Consider the following 16,264-nt stretch of genomic DNA (forward strand, 5'->3'; position numbering starts at 1 on the left):
GTATGAAGGACTGAAGGAACTGTCCAAGGTCCTGGAAGTGCTGGAATGTTTCAGGACTTTAGACAGTGTGAAGGACTGAAGGAACTGTCCAAGGTCCTGGAAGTGCGGGAATGTTTCAAGACTTTAGACAGTGTGAAGGACTGAGGGAACTGTCCAACGTCCTGGAAGTGCTGGAATGTTTAAGGACTCCGGACAGTGTGAAGGACTGAAGGAACTCCTCAAGTAACTGAAAGTCCTGGAATGTTTCAGGACTTTAGACAATGTGAAAGACTGAAGGAACTCTCTATGGTCCTGAAAGTGCTGGAATGTTTCAGGACCTTGAACAGTGTGAAGGACCAAAGGAACTGTCCATGGTCCTGAAAGTGTGACCCTGGACAGTGCGAAGCACTGAAGGAACTGTCCATGGGACTGAAAGTGCTGGAATGTTTCAGGACTTTAGACCAGTGGTTCCCAACATTTTTAGACGTGTGTAGCCCCTGAGCCATTTTGTCATACCACTAGTACCCTCCCTTTCAGTCAAATGTAACGTTGATTCTCCCAAACTATAATGTACAACAACTGATTATTAAATGAAAAATATTTATTTAACCCCCTAGAACGTTTCTCAGACATTTTATTTTTTCAACTCAAATTCAACAGAAAGATAAAAATGTTGCCCTGAAAGTAATTAAATAAATAAACCAGGTAATGGCAGGTGCAAAAAACAGCAGCGTCCAAAATACATTGTTTTGTCCAAAGTACACCAGAAACTCACCGAAATGAGCAAATTCTGAGATTCCACATTKTATACAGGATTCCATTTTGTGTTAATTCTGTGACTCCGACTGCAATTTCTGTATTGCAAAAATCACAGGGCCCTACATCAGTCCTTTTTTTATTTATTTCTTTAAACATCTGGAAAAGTTTTCCACATTCTCGCGTACCCAAAGGGGTACACAAACCCCTGGTCGGGAATCATTGCTCTTATAAACACTGAATGCTCTTATAAACACTGAAAAGTACTGTGGATGTGACTGACTAAATGTGAAATAGATAATGCAGAAATACTATGAAAAGTAAAACTATGAGAGTTTTAGACACTGTTAAGCTGTGGTGAGTAGCTGCCATATTCAATTCTGAACTCCCTCACTTTCCGACAGGGAATTCTCACTGGAAGCAGTGTTCCAGTTTAAATTTACAACTTGTAAGTGGGAAATTCCCACTGTCCAGTACAATAAGCTGCAGCATACGTAAATGAAAGTGCAGTGGAGATTTATATGTGGCAGATTTCTCCGGCTGCAGGCTACGCTTGAATCCTTTGCACCTCCACCTTGTGGTGGGATGCTATTATAGGTAAATTAATCAACATGAATTATGGGAGATGTAGTTTATGTTCAATGCTAGCTTTAAAGCAACATGTGCTTACTTTAATGCATTAAAACACTTTTGAAGCTCTAGCGGGCCACATAAAATGCCACAATGGGCTACATTTGGCCCATGGGCCTTGATTTTGACGTGTCTTACTGGAAAGAGGCCCTGAGGCTGACCCAAAACTTAGATCCACCCTGCCTCAGGGTCCACCAGTAGTGTCCTGCATCTGTTGCCTCCATGACCCCACCTGTTCGACATGGAGGAAGGCGGCCTCCTAGCTAGACTTTACCTCTTCTTCTCCTCCATGGAGATCCAGGGAGCCTTGCAGCTTTCTCCCCCTTCCCTCTGAAAGACTTCAACCCCACTGAGATCCCCATGAAATTCGCTTCTTTCCAAGAAAAGTCTCCTCCTCGAGCTTCATCAGTGACATAATTTCTGTACAAACTTCTGAATGACTCCACTCTCAGCAGCTCTTTCACATCTTGGATTCTTTGCGAAAGCTCTCGAAATTTGCCATTTGAAATCAAGCGCCGTGCGMTTTTCAGCTCCTTATCACATTTCCATGGTGATGTACCTTATATGACTGCCAAGAGTGCTCATTAAAGAAGATGATTATTTTAAAGAAGTGATGAAACTCAAAGCAACTGCCTGGTCTCAGTCTGTGTTGGTAGTGAGCGCCCTCTGCTGGACCCTGGACTGAACTTTTGGTTCTTTTATCGTAAGAATCTTGCATATCACAACAAACAAAATTATTGTTTTCATCTTGTTTATTGACATGTGTATAGTGATTGTCTGTGCACCAAACCATTACAGAAGAATATGTTATAAAATAATAGAAAAAGGCTGTACATAGGATATATTTAAAGGAATGCACTGTTAATTGTGAGGTTTTATGCTGTTATTATGTTAGCTAATCACTCGCCCATATAAAGGACAGTTTTTACACTGAGGAGGATGAGGGTCATTGAGAAACACTGTATGATAAAAAAACACATGTAGGAAGAGCCAATATATCTGATGTTTTAAAACAAATTAAWGCTGCGCTAAAACACTTTCACCAAAACTAAGATTCTAACTTAAAAAATGAAATAACAAAAGAACAACAAACTAAAGTTCAACAGAAGAGTAAAGAGAAACAAAGGGGACAATATAAAGAAGCAGCAAATGAGGGTGCTGCAACTGTTCATCCATCCACATGCCAATGGTTACATGCTTTATTGTAGTGTGTGTGTGTGTGTGTGTGTGTGAGAGAGAGAGAGAGAGAGAGAGACCCATACTGTACTAATAACTAATAAGTACCAATGAGAAATTTTTCATTGTTGAGTTATTTTCAGTGTCTTTATCTCAGAATTTTCAAACCAATATGAGATTTGTCAGAATTTGATGGTTTATCACTAGGACTGGCAACAAACCGGTTTGAAAACTCAGTTTTTATTGGTTGGTCCAGAACAATCTCATCTGGAATTTCAACCCTAAATTCACAATGACACCAAACATCAGCAGAAAGGACATTAAAAAGATTACTTCTGAAGACATTCCTGTTAGAAAACTTTGTTTTAAAGTGAGTTTAGGTTGATTATTTGCTATTTTAGTTACTAGAACCACTGGTGTTTCTATGGACTCATTTTTACACAAATTTCAATTACGATGAAAAAAATCTAGACTTGCACTCATTGTGCCAGCACATGTGTGTGTTTAAAAGCTAAACTCATTGACACGATTCAAGGTGGTGCAGCCAAAAGCGATGTTTTCATTTTTATTYACTGCTTGTCAGAGCCCATTTTTTTATTTCTATTTTTTATTATTATTATAAAAACCCATATATGACTGACCTAAAATGAGCTTGCCCAGTAGTAGTAGAAGTATTTAAATTTATATTTCAGTCAGCATTAATTAGGGCAACTTTCAGACCCATTGTGGTGTTCATTACATTTACCTATGAGCTGCAAGTTCAATTTTTATCCTTTTTTAAAATATTTTTTATGTTTGTTTGATGGGTCACAGGTTTTAAGATGAGGTAGGACATCAATTTGAATCAGAATAAGCAAATCACAGGCATTACATGACAGGCATGCCAATAAATTATACTAAAAAATATAACCAAATTTGTTTGCTTTTTTAGAAATACACGTAGGTTTGTTGCCTGAATAAAGAGAACAATCCAATGTTTAATATATGAAATGATGAAGTCACTTTATAAACTGAGTCAGTATTTATAGTGAAAGTTGCATTTCTTATGTTAGTTTAGTGGCTTTTTGTCCCTGAATTGAAGCAGCAGAAGTTGAAATAAAAATGCCATCCGTCCAGTTTTGGATGAATCAGATACAGCAGAGTAGTATTACATATGCAGCTTAGCAAAACCAAACAAGAATGCGGAATAACAAAAATAGGCCTTAGGGGTGTATTATGAATCCAGCTCATCATAACTGAAACACATCTTTTACAAGATAAGCAGGTTGCTTTAATGTGGAAATTCTAAAAATCATTACTCAAGCCACTGATTGATCAAATGTGTTACATTGATTGCCTCAGAATATTATTTTTGTGTATATGAAGAATATGTTACTGGTGTATTTAATCGTCTAAACACACCGATTTTTAGGATGATGATGCAATTTTAAATTTTGTCAACAATCCAACGTTTATTCAACAACAATCAGTTAATTCCTGCAGAAACTCTGAATATAAAGTGAACCAAAGCAGGTCAGGTTTGTGTTCAAATTGAGCCTCATTTAGAACACAAGTTTCATAGGACACCCCTAAGAAACTATTCTTGTTCACATTTCCCCCAGGCATCAATACATCACTGTTTTTTTTTAAACTAGAACACTTGTGGTTTCAGAAGCATTTTGCAATTTGGAAACCTTCTGAATTAATTAACATTAATGAGCCTGAAACTAATCGTGAGATATAAATGATTAATACTACATTAATACTACAGGTAATATATGTTGAAATTAGGAGTTTAAATAGTATATGTCCTCTTTTAAAAAAAACACACTCACTGATAAAAAAGTCAAGCATCCAGAGGGAATGGTTCGAGTTTGATTCAATTTGCAAGGAGCTGCATGTTTAGAACAGAAGGCAAAAGTGGCAACACCACAAGTGGAGTGATGGTGTGATCAGGCGRTTGCTGAAGCATCAGTCAGGTAAAACAGCGAGTAAAACCCAACAGACACAGAAAATGCCTCATAGACACGTCTGTCTTCTACCACCAATCCATAGTCGGGTCAGAGTCAACACAYTCAGAAAAGAAAACCAGACATCCCTCCATCCAGAGATTCTTTCCATCAGACAGACCAGTAAATTCGATAAAGGTACTTTGTCATCAATACGTGTTCCCATGCCATGATGAAATTTGTGCTCTCCATTTGACCCATCACATGAGAAACACTCAAGTGGAGCAGCGAGCAGCTATGTAGGCGCCTGGGAGCAGTTAGGCGTTGGGTGTCTTGCTCAGTGACACTACGACATGTGGGCATGGCGGGGAGTCAAACCTGTGACTTTCTTGTCCCAAGTCGGCTGCTCTACCACTACACCATAACCTCGCCCCGGATAACTTTGTCCTAATACTCAACTACCTCTTCACAACTGACCAAAGCAACATTCTCATTACTAAATGAGGCCCTGATCCGTCGATCCATCACACCCATCCTGCCATCACTCGTGAACAAAACACCAAGATACTTAAACTCCTCCACTTGAGGCAAAGACTCACCCTGACCCRGCCTTGTAGACACAGACATCATAACCAGAACTAGATGAGGTTTGACGGGTTTCATGAGGCTGGGTGGCTGTAGCTCAAGACTGATTGGCAAGTGGGATCTGCAGATGTCACAGACCCAATGTTGGAGATGGTGTGGGTATCTTAACAGCACAGTGCAACGTTAATGTCATACTAATGAAGGATATTTTGTAGTCGATTAAATGAATTATGTACTTCGTGATCGGTATTAGTAATTTTACTTTAAATATTAAGACAATCAACAGGTCTCTACTTATGTGCGTAAGAATACTTGTTTAAATTCCAGTGCTTACGTAAGAGAGACCAGGGTTTTAATAAGTATTATGAAATCATGTGATTCTGGTACATTTTGTTTAGAYGCTGAGGTCACACAGGCTCAGAGTGAAACAGAGTCTTTAAATATGAAAATAAACATCCTGATGCATCTCAGTAATCCAGGTGGAAAAAAATCAAAAAAGAAAAATAAGTAGGTCCTCTGGATGGGTTCGTCTTTAGTGAAACGTTTCGTCTCTCCTCCAAGAGACTTCTTCAGTCTGATGAGTTTCAGGTGAGCTCACCCTTATAAGCACTGCCTCCACATGGACAAACAGGTTAGTCATATGCAAAAGAGGGCCATCGCCTAACAATAGGCTTGACTAGCTCATAGAGGGTCATGTGCCCCATCACCTGACTTATTGGTTTGGAACAATAGAGCTAATCAAGCCTATTGTTAAGCAATGGCCCTCTTTTGCATGTGACTAACCTGTTTGTCCATGTGGCAGTGCTTATAAGGCTGAGTTCACCTGAAACTCATTAGACTGAAGAAGTCTCTTGGACGAGAGACGAAACGTTTCACTAAAGAAGAACCCATCCAGAGGACCTACTTATTTTTCTTTTTGATATGAAAATAAACTTTTAACTGAGAACTCCATAGGCTTTCTACATGTTACTCGAGCTACCAGTTAGAACTATTCCTTACACTACACTGACATGTCTTATTTCCCCTGAGACAGCACCTTAGTGCATCTTTCAGTAAGACAACAACCATTCATACATACGTAGCAGGTATATCTATGGACTGTTTGGGTCATGTTGAGGTCTTCTCGTGGCCAACCAGGTCCTTAACTTTTTTCCAAATCAAACATTTGTGGGATTAGCTCAGGTATTAACACCAATCCGGTACCAATATGCCAGAACTTGAAAGCAAACTATAGCAAAAGTTTTGCTTGTATCCCGGTCTGAGCGGGGGCCACAAACAACTGACACAGTACCAGCAACTCCATTATCCATTTGATCTGATATCACTGTAAMTCTCCATCAGGGTGCTTCACTTTATTTTTGTCAGTGATTGTATTATTCTTGCTTACAATAATTCAAAATGCTTCAGTGTGTGTTGAATGCAAAAGGTAAAGAAATGCTAAAATTACGTCGAATCTGTGTGACGGAAAACAGCGACGTACGTGAGGTCTTATTTGCAAAGATCCATCAAGTAATCAAGTAAAAAGTATATTTATAGACTCCATTTTTTCCCGCCAAAATAATATTGCTGTGATCTGAACAACTGAGGACTAGGAAGACAACTTGATCTGCGAATACTGTCTCAGAATAAATAAATTTGCAAACCACCGAGCAAGTTTTTTGAAAAAGTGTCGTTATACATCCTGAACATTCAGCACATGCAAGCTAGACAGTTATCCACGTTGAGTGTGAGTTATTCATTATGTTTCATCTCTCATACTTGAGGTTATGATTCAAAAAGACCACATTTTTCAAACTAGTTCACCAAGCTACACCATAATATTCAGTTACAAAAATAGTATCACAATATAGACCATTCATTATGAGCACCAGCGAAAGGCTAAACAAAGCCCAAGTTTAGTTTTTTTTTTTTTTTTGCTACATTCACTGTCTGGGTGGTGTTTTACTGTAGCGGTATGTAAGTGGACACAGTGTTAGTGATGTTTTTTCACTCACGGGCTCTCCTAAACTATCACACAATTACAACTGGGCACAAACAGACTGAGTAGGAATAGTTAATTAAACCAAATGTTAGAAAAATAGTTTTTGATGTTTTTTTAAGGTAAACGTCTAAAAGAAATACTTCCCAAAATAAACCCCATAGCTATATATATTTTTAACAAAATAGTTTTCTTTAAAAACAGAACAAAATTACTTTTGAGGTTATACATGATCAAACCCTTCTGACACTCCATCACATTAACATGGACCCTGTTTAGTGTAATTCAGTAACCAGAAGTCTGTTCAAGCTTTCTTTAAGCTCATTGAGAACAACTAAAATGACTAAAAAGTCCCATATTTGGCTGCTCTTCATTTAATTCTAGTGCTTTGGTTACATGACATAAACTTTGATCAGAAAGTCATGGAGCTGAGCACACCTCTGGTTGAGCTTTTAACCTGGAAACCTTTTCACCTGTTTCACGGAACGGCTACCCAACACCTGGCTAAACATAGCACAACATCTAGCTTATCTATACAAGTGCTTTTATTGCTATAGAGAGTTGTGAAGTGAAGTTTACCCGGTTTCATTCCTGCCTTTGTTTATCCTCATTTTGCTTCATAACAAGGGAAAAATCTACTGTGTCTCACTCTGATGAATAGGGATGAATCAGGGGCGTAGCTGTGCATAGATTTCACATTAAAAAATATAGTGAAAACGAGATTTCTTAAATTAATTTACACAAAATATATAGATTTTTCTTTTTCAATATTTAACCAATTCTTCATGGCTCACTGAGAATTTGACTTGTTCTATCAAAGYAAGACATTCGTCAGTACCTTCTATCCCCATTTTAGTGTCAACGAGTTAAAATACGGAACTAAGGATGCATAAGTTTAAAGAAACTGTAAAAGAACATGATTTAAATGATGGAAAGTGGAAATGTCAGCCATATAAGTGTAGGTGAAATTACTTAGAACAAGATTTGCAAGTTAATGCTGACAACATGACAGTCAAGGCCATTCATTTTGTGTGTGCAAAAAAAGCTACTTATCGTATTAAAACCGTCATCTGATTAGGATAAAAATATGCTTAGACCTGGTGAATTGTAAATTAACAGGAATTCAGGATGTGTCATTTGACACAGTGATGTTTGAAAAGGTTAAATCAGCATCCTTTAAGCTCATTTTAAAAGTATTCATTAAAAATCAACTTGCTTTGTGTTTGGCGTGAATAAAAAAAAAACACTATTGCATGAGAGAGAATGATGCATCACTTTTACGCTAGAAACTAATTATTCTGCTGTGTTACTTTCATCGGTCCTCCTGATCTCGAAACAGTGAAGGATAAACAAGGAGGCAAATTCTTCAACACTGAGCTACATTCAAGAACAAAACACTGACGAGTGTAGCTGTACACTCAAACGAGTGTAAAACATGCGTGCTTTGATTACAGCACTCTACAGTAATTACCTTTTGTTACTCATCAACATTTGCTACCCGAATGCAGCGCAGGCAGCTTCCTGTTATTGTGGTAGTGTTTGCTGAGGCGTAGCGGTTAGTCGATGGGGCCCTGGAAGATGAGTCGTGTCCAGCCGGGGCTGCTGAGGGCAGCAGAGCAGAAGGGGCAAACGGGTCTGAATGCATGAGTCCCGTGGGGCAGGGGAGTCTCTGCCCAGTACCTGACTGTCCTCTCTGAGCAGACGTGACCGCAGGGAACGAAGGCGTGTGTGGGCGCTCCTGCGTCGACGTACACGGCGGGCTCAGAGCCCAGCCACAGGGGCACGTAGGGCCCCACGCTTCTGCACAGCGGGCATTCTCGACGGGCTGCGGATCCTTCGCCTTCTCTTGGCCCAACCTCTCCTTCCGATCTCTGGCCCCAGTCGTGACGTCCGTGGACGTGGCCGCAGGCGAGGTAAACCCAGGGCTGACGCTCTTCAAGGCTGTAGCAACACATCATCAATTATGTCAAAAAGAACGACTGTACTTATATAACGTATTTCAAGTCAGCTATTGCGTGTAAACTCATATCTAAAGGTGACCCTTTGTCAACTGCTTCTATAACCCACCTGTGGCTACGTGGCAGACTGGGGAAGGCCAGCGTGCTGAGGCCTACAGGACACTGAGGTCGAGACGCATTAAGCTCCTGACGAAGAGCCTCCAGGTGGCGCAGAGTGGGAGCACGCATGAGTCCCTCTCCTGTCCGCCACAACAGGGTGGCACCACAGAGATCCACCAGGGAGCCATCACGCAGCGCGCTGCTCTCACCCTCTGCCTGTAGATGTTTATTATAAAGAAAAATAAAATAAAATAAAAACACACAATAACCTAACCAGCAGTGACTCACCAGTTTGCCCCGGCTTGGACCGGAGCGCGTTTCCCGTAGAGCATAAACATCTCCACACACAGAGATCTCCCTCCACAGACCCTGCTTTGGGTCCTCCGGGAAACCCTCAGGGTGCATCACTAGGACCCCATTGGTAGTGAGACCATCCATATGACCATCTGGATTTTTCCATTTGGTTGCTTTCTCCTAAAACATAAAACATAAAAAGTATTATTAAATCAGCTGTTGAAAAACAAAAAGAAATACGCAGTAGCTGCGCTTCCATTGCAAATGTGTGCAAAACTTTGTCGATATTCTGTTAATATAAAAAAAACACAGTTTCGCAATCGTGGTGTTTCCATTAAGTAAGAAATGCAATTAAAGTCACGCGTGAATATGTTTGTTCTAGCAATAAGTCATTACAAACATGGCAGCAATGGATGCAAACACATAGCATATAGCTACCGCGACACTAGCGCTCATCATCATCACGTTGGCATATTTTATCAAGGATTTCCAGCGACGAGCCCCTACTTTGTAGCGGCTACGTATGCTGTGTTTTTGGGAAATTGTTGTCGGTGAGTTTACTACTTTCTTTTACTACTTCTGTGATATTACTACTACTTCTACTTCCTGTTGTCTTCATCGTCGTTGTCGTTTTCGCCAGTAGAAACAGCCGGTTGTTGATCACGTGACTACCGTGATGCGAAAAAAGTGTTTCCATTGCAGTTTTGTAAAAAAACACAAATTTCGATATGGCCGTGAAACCACCTCATCCTAGCGCAAACACATTTAGTCAAAAAATGTAATTTTTCTCGAAATTGACGTGTTTCCATTGAGCAAATTTATTTTCGAAATTCTAATTTGAGCATTTTCATGGTCAATGGAAACACAGTTAATGAATCATCTGCCTGCACTGTTCTTTAAAGCTGTTTCATAAAGTGTTTTTCACTATTTTAATCTAGATTCCAAAACTGTGCACCATCTGTCTGCTCACCCCTAAAAAGATGTTTTTGGATGAGTCGAAGCCTGCGGCATAAATGCGTGCGGTGTAGGGAGGGTTGCGCTCGCACACCACTCTGCAGGCAAAACGAGAAATGGTGCTGGGAGCGATGGAGGGGTCCTCGCATTCCTTTCCCCCACCAGAGGTGTCTGTGACCACAAAGTCAATGGGACCTTCGGTGGAGCGCCCGATCTGCAGGGGGAAAAAAGAGAAGCTGCCTTTACTAATGAAAGAATTCAGCTCATTGATGAAACAGAAACCAACAGGAGAAGAGCTTTTAACACAAAAATAACTGAATCACGCACAAAACTTTATTTTAATCCTAAACTGTCACAGCTCTGGCCCAAAATACTGCACCTACTTTAGCAGTGCTTTGATGGCCTTACGTAATGGTGTATTTTGGGAGCAACCTGCTCATGATCAGAGAGGTCCTGTCTTTAGAAATCTTGCCATCGCTGAAGGAGAATAGCTGATAGAACTTCATTTTCTTTTCTTCCTGTGTTTTACCTGGAACATGTCCGTGTTGTTGTCGTGGCAGTACTCCACCACCACTGTTTGGTTACGGGACAGAGTGAAAGAGATGCTGTGCTGCCCTCTGCTGTGGACAGCCTACAACAACAAAGCAGTTGCATCATTAAAATATATTCCTGGACGCATCTTTGTCAGAAGAAAGTATAAACACAGCGTGAGTCATAAGTAACAGGACACGCTTTTATTTCATAAAACAAAAGGAAAAATATTCCAGCAAGTAATGGGTGAGGGCTTCTCTGGAAAGCCCCCCCCCCCTTCCCCCCCATTAGGGTTGGGCAAAATCGAATCCTGTGCAATTATTGGACAAAAAACTGTCAATTAATATTTGCCACTTTGCTATTACAGCACTTAAAGGAATCCCTGATTAGTTGTAACATTAGACTTTATTTGATAAACTTATATTTTAACTGTAAAATATAGACTGTAAAAATACTGTAAAAATATATTTTAACACGGATGGAGCCATTTTATTTACACACAAAGCATTCTGGGTAAATGTGGATTGGTCCTCGGTGTGAGGCTGCTAGCGAGCTATATCCACCCTGAAGGTTAATCTTGGACAATATGTAAATGGTAAATGGACTGTACTTATATAGCGCCTTTCGGTCCATCCAGGACACTCAAAGCGCTTACAGACACTTACAGACATTCACCCATTCACACTCACATTCACACACTGATGATGGCAAACTACAATTGTAGCCACAGCTGCCCTGGGGCACACTGACAGGCTACCATACATAGGCGCCACCGGACCCGACCACCACAAGTAGGCAAGGTGGGTGAAGTGTCTTGGCGGGGAGTCAAACCTGTGACTTGCGTGTCCCAAAGCCGGCTGCTCTACCACTACACCACAGCCGCCCAATATATCTGTATCAATATCTGACGATTGGCTCTTTTAAATGAAACCAGAGAGCGTTGACAGAGAGGAGAAGGTAGAAATGACTCAGTCTGTAACTGAAAATGTGGATGAAGGACAACAGAGCTGCTTCATGGAAGAAGAACCTCAGCTTAGCCTGTTAGCCTTCGCGCTAGCGCTGACGCTATATTGCCTTATATGTATTAGCTCGGTGATAGCGCGACAAACAAGCTAAACTGAGGTCCTCCATCCATATTTTCAGTTGCAGGCTGAGTCATTTTTGTGTTCTCCTCTCTGTCATGTGGATGGAGGACCTCAGTGACGAGAGGAGAATGTGTAGCGCTGAGCTAATAAATATACTGTATATGTTGATAGTAGGGCTGCACGGTATATGCGGTAGACAGAAGAAACGGTATGAAGTTGGCCTACGGTCGAAATTTATACTCTACCATCCAACCGTCATTACATCATCGCACCTGTGTGAACAGGGCCCCAAGTGCAGAGTCAACTAAGCAGGAGTTTGAAATACAGTATAATGAAGAAATTCTAGCATTTTAAAACACGTATAGCGAGGATAAATCCTCAAAACATCCCCCTCCCGCTGTAGGAAAAGTTACGTCGTATCACGGGATCATTTCCTCCTCCCTCCCCTCTCGCTGCACATCGTGCAAAGCAAAGCTTAAACAACTGTAGTTTTTCACACCCAATTGTCGGAGAAAAAAACTTGTTTTTTATGTATTGTTACCCACAGAGATTATTAAAAAAAAACGTGGACGTTCGTTCAGTCGTAAATCCATCTTGCTAATGTAAAGTCGGCTTCTGCTCTGATGATGATGAAGATGAGCGTGCAGCAGAGCAACAGCTGATAAATTCAGCAGGCAGAAGCTCATTGTTTGGCAGGCAGATATTAAAGCAAAAACGTTGGGTTTAATTAAGATTACAGTTTTCTGCAAAAATAATGTTCTAAAAAATTACATTATTTTAACTTTTTATGATAATTCTCTACCACGATATATACCGTTACTGTGAAGGGGTTCTATTTATACCGTGATATGAATTTGAGGATGTACCGCCAAGCCCTAGGTGATAGCATTTGGGTTAACGCTAAAGCTAACAGGCTAAGCTGAGGTTCTTCTTCCATGAAACAGCTCTGTTGTCCTCCATCCATATTTTCAGTTACAGGCTGAGTCATTTCTACCTTCTCCTCTCTGTCAACGCTCTCTGGTTTCATTTAAGAGTCAATCGTCAGATATTGTCCAAGATTAACCTTCAGGGTGGATATAGCTCGCTAGCAGCCTCACACAGATGACCTATCCACGTCAACATTTACCCAGAATGCTTTGTGTGTAAATAAAATGGCCCCATCCGTGAAATATATTTTTAAACTTTTAGTTTAAAAATGATAAAAACTGAACATACTACAGTATTTTAACAGTCTTTTACAGTTAAAATCTATGTTTATTACATAAATTCTGATGTTACAACTAATCGTGGATCCCTTTGAAGCCATGTGATGATGACGCACTTTTGTGAGTGACACACCATCACAATTAGACGCCCATTTTAGCCCAATGGCAGAACCAAAGAGCAGCTAATCCGAACCCTATGAACTTGTTTGCTTGAAACACCGCCACAAGTCAGAGAAAAAGGAAAGCCAGAAAACGTGGACAAAGGACATGCAAGTGAATCATATTAATTGTTATCGACTAAATGCCGCAATTAATCGTGATAATTTTTTTTGCCAATATCGCCTAACCCTACCCCTCACCCAGTAATTGCTGGGATATTTGAAGGTCATTTTCCCTTTTTTTTAAAGAAAAATGGTGTCCTGTGACTTTTGAATCATCCAGTATATTAGACAACAGCGCGTGAATACGACCCGATGGTGATGAATCTTTTTAAAGAATTTGTGCAGACTTAAGTAGAAAGATGTGTACACTCAAATGCGTACCACATATCCGCACAGTTATTCTTCCTTCCTCTGACACAAAGAACGAGAGGTTTAAAAGGAAGGAAACTCCTACACACTGTTTTAACATACAACACAGAAGCCTGCACACACACACGTACCTTGCTGTCCTGTGGTGTGTTGAGGATGTGCACAGCGCTGGGTTTGACCCCGTTGGCCTTGGCCCGTCGGTAAAGAGCAAAGCGGCTCTTTCTGCGTCCACGATCTCCACTTGGCAGGGAGCCATTGTACCTGGAGACAAAACAAGCAACAACAACAAAAAAAGATATAAAAAGAGAGAGAGAGAAAAGGATCAGAGCACAGACACAAACAGATCATGTTTTGGATTAGAACACCACTGAGAGACTAAAGGTACATTCATTCCAGTTTACTAAGCCTAAACAATGACTCCTACTGTTGTTAAAAAATGTAACAGTCTGTTTGTTTAATAAATTCATCTCATCTATTTAGGATAGTGAAGCTGCAAACGTGTTAGTAAGAATAACTACAATCAGAAAAAAAATAAACTCTAATAATCAAGCATTAACGCAGCATTTTTTACTCTGAAGTAGATCAAAGCAGCACATTTGGGTCAGTTGTGATTGTGAATCATGTCAAGCTGCTGAAACTCAGTGAGACGGACTCGATCTGACTCATTCAGCTTGTACTCATATCAGAGCCCAACGTTTGCTCCTCTTCATCGAACCTCTGTTCACCATTTGAAAACGTCCCATAAATCAACTCCTAAAAAAATAAGGTAACATTAACAATTAAAGCTTGAGAAAATGTTCCCAGCAGGATTCTGAGTTGACTGTGCCCCTGTTGGTTGGTTAGTAACAGCAGCAGTTACGAAACTAAATGACTTTTTGGAAAGTCACGTTCAATAATATCTCAACCTGCTCTGGAAAGCATGTCTGACTTTTAATGAAAATCAATGGGGCAGAATGTTAACCTTTGTCTTGTGTTAGTGTGGAATAATTTCAGGAAAGTCTTTTGTTGTTTGTATTTAAAGATCATTTTTGCACACTTCAAGTTCATCAGAACTGACGTTGGGTTTGTTTTTTTCTAATAATGAATAAAAAACGGCAGACAAGAAGACAAGAGCTTTTACAGGCCCTAAGACTTTATTACATTACAGCGCAGCTGTAGCCAGAATTAAATTACACTTAAAACTCTATGAATCTTCAGGCCAAATCAGACTAAGCAGTCTTTGAAACTTCAGACAGAGACAAAGCTAGCGAGAAGTGTCTGTAATCAAGAAGTCCAATCGAGAAGTATGACTCAACACTAACCTGAGTCATGATGCGAGTCATGCTTCTGGCCTGTCAGATCAAACTAAGCTGTGTCAGGATAAGAGAATGCACAAAGGAAGCCCGGAAAATTGAACATAAGGCAGAAGGTAAAAGGGTACAGTGGTGAAAATCTAACAAAATTCAGTAAGAGGCTGAACCGCATGAAATAAAGTGAACAAAAAGGGGAGAAAAAAGCTCTGAAAAACATCACCAAAGCAGAGGGTCGAACGGAGGAGCAGCTCCTCGTGGTGGACACTTCTCGGCTGTAACGCATGTGCACACATCAGAAAGCATCCTATGAAATATTCACTCCGTCTGCCCCCCAACACGGGGTTTATTTTTGTTGAGGGCAAGCCACCATGGAGGCCTCCTCCTGTCAAAGTCGACACTCAGCAGAATGCTGAAAGGCTCCGCGATGGGACTGAGAGACAAGGGGGATGCAACAGACAGGTTATGGGTAGGGAAACTCGTGGGGAGGAGAGGAGGGTGTGTGCACGGTGATGAGTGCTGGTTGGATGTGAGCTGAGCTGAGCTCTGCTGGCCTGCACCGTGTACCAGCTAATTAAAAGAAAAGCATGATGGCATGCTGCCACTGTAAAGATCACATGGCCTGCAGCGAAGCAGGAATCGACCACACAGACAGGCAGACAGATAAAAAGTAAAACCATACATCTGGATAACAGGCTTGTGAATTAGAATATCACACAGGGGGGAAAGAAGAACATGTTCTTTTATTTATCTCATTTTAAAATTAACAGTGCAGATTAGGGATGTGTATTGGCCAGAATTTGGCAATACGATACATATCATGACAGAGGGGTCACGATAAGATATATCCCGATATATTGCGATATATTGCGATTTTTTTGTCCAAAAATTCTATTAAATAAAAACCTCTTACAGTAGAAAAAATGAAAAACCAAAATTCATTGTCTCAGAAAATTCTTTTTTGATACATTTAGCTGTGTTCTGCTTTGTCTGTGTTTTATTTTATTTGTTTCATATTTCTTATTTCATCCATGATTTCAATTATTAGACTAAATTTGACAATGAATAGTTTGAAAATATATTTTTGCAGCTTTTAGTTTTTAATATTAATTTACAATATGGTCACCCAACACTTAACAAAAGCCTCTACCTCAAGATATAGAGTAGACAACTGGCTGGCTCACTGCTGCCAACTAGTGGTCAGAGGCTGAACTACAACAAAAATGAACGGCCGGCAGGAAAGTTGACATTTTAAAACTTAATAAAAAAATCGATACAGGGCTTTAG

The 16,264-nt window shown here is 40.3% G+C and overlaps 1 protein-coding gene across 1 annotated transcript in view; it reads right to left on the reverse strand.

The window, feature by feature from the left end:
• Window positions 1-6,590: 6,590 nt before the first annotated feature.
• The window catches only part of LOC106518575 (E3 ubiquitin-protein ligase pellino homolog 2), a 13,734-nt gene continuing 4,060 nt past the window's right edge, over window positions 6,591-16,264 (reverse strand). Inside the window, exons 2-7 of the mRNA XM_014009919.1 lie at window positions 13,820-13,949; window positions 10,867-10,968; window positions 10,354-10,551; window positions 9,378-9,563; window positions 9,100-9,305; window positions 6,591-8,973 (exon numbers count right to left, since the gene is read on the reverse strand). Of these exons, the coding sequence (XP_013865373.1) occupies window positions 8,589-8,973; window positions 9,100-9,305; window positions 9,378-9,563; window positions 10,354-10,551; window positions 10,867-10,968; window positions 13,820-13,949 (1,207 nt within the window). The 3' untranslated portion in view covers window positions 6,591-8,588. The remainder of the gene's footprint in view (window positions 8,974-9,099; window positions 9,306-9,377; window positions 9,564-10,353; window positions 10,552-10,866; window positions 10,969-13,819; window positions 13,950-16,264) is intronic.

The sequence above is a fragment of the Austrofundulus limnaeus genome, unplaced genomic scaffold (genome assembly GCF_001266775.1).
Source record: "Austrofundulus limnaeus strain Quisiro unplaced genomic scaffold, Austrofundulus_limnaeus-1.0 Scaffold63, whole genome shotgun sequence".
Taxonomy (NCBI): Eukaryota; Metazoa; Chordata; class Actinopteri; order Cyprinodontiformes; family Rivulidae; genus Austrofundulus; species Austrofundulus limnaeus.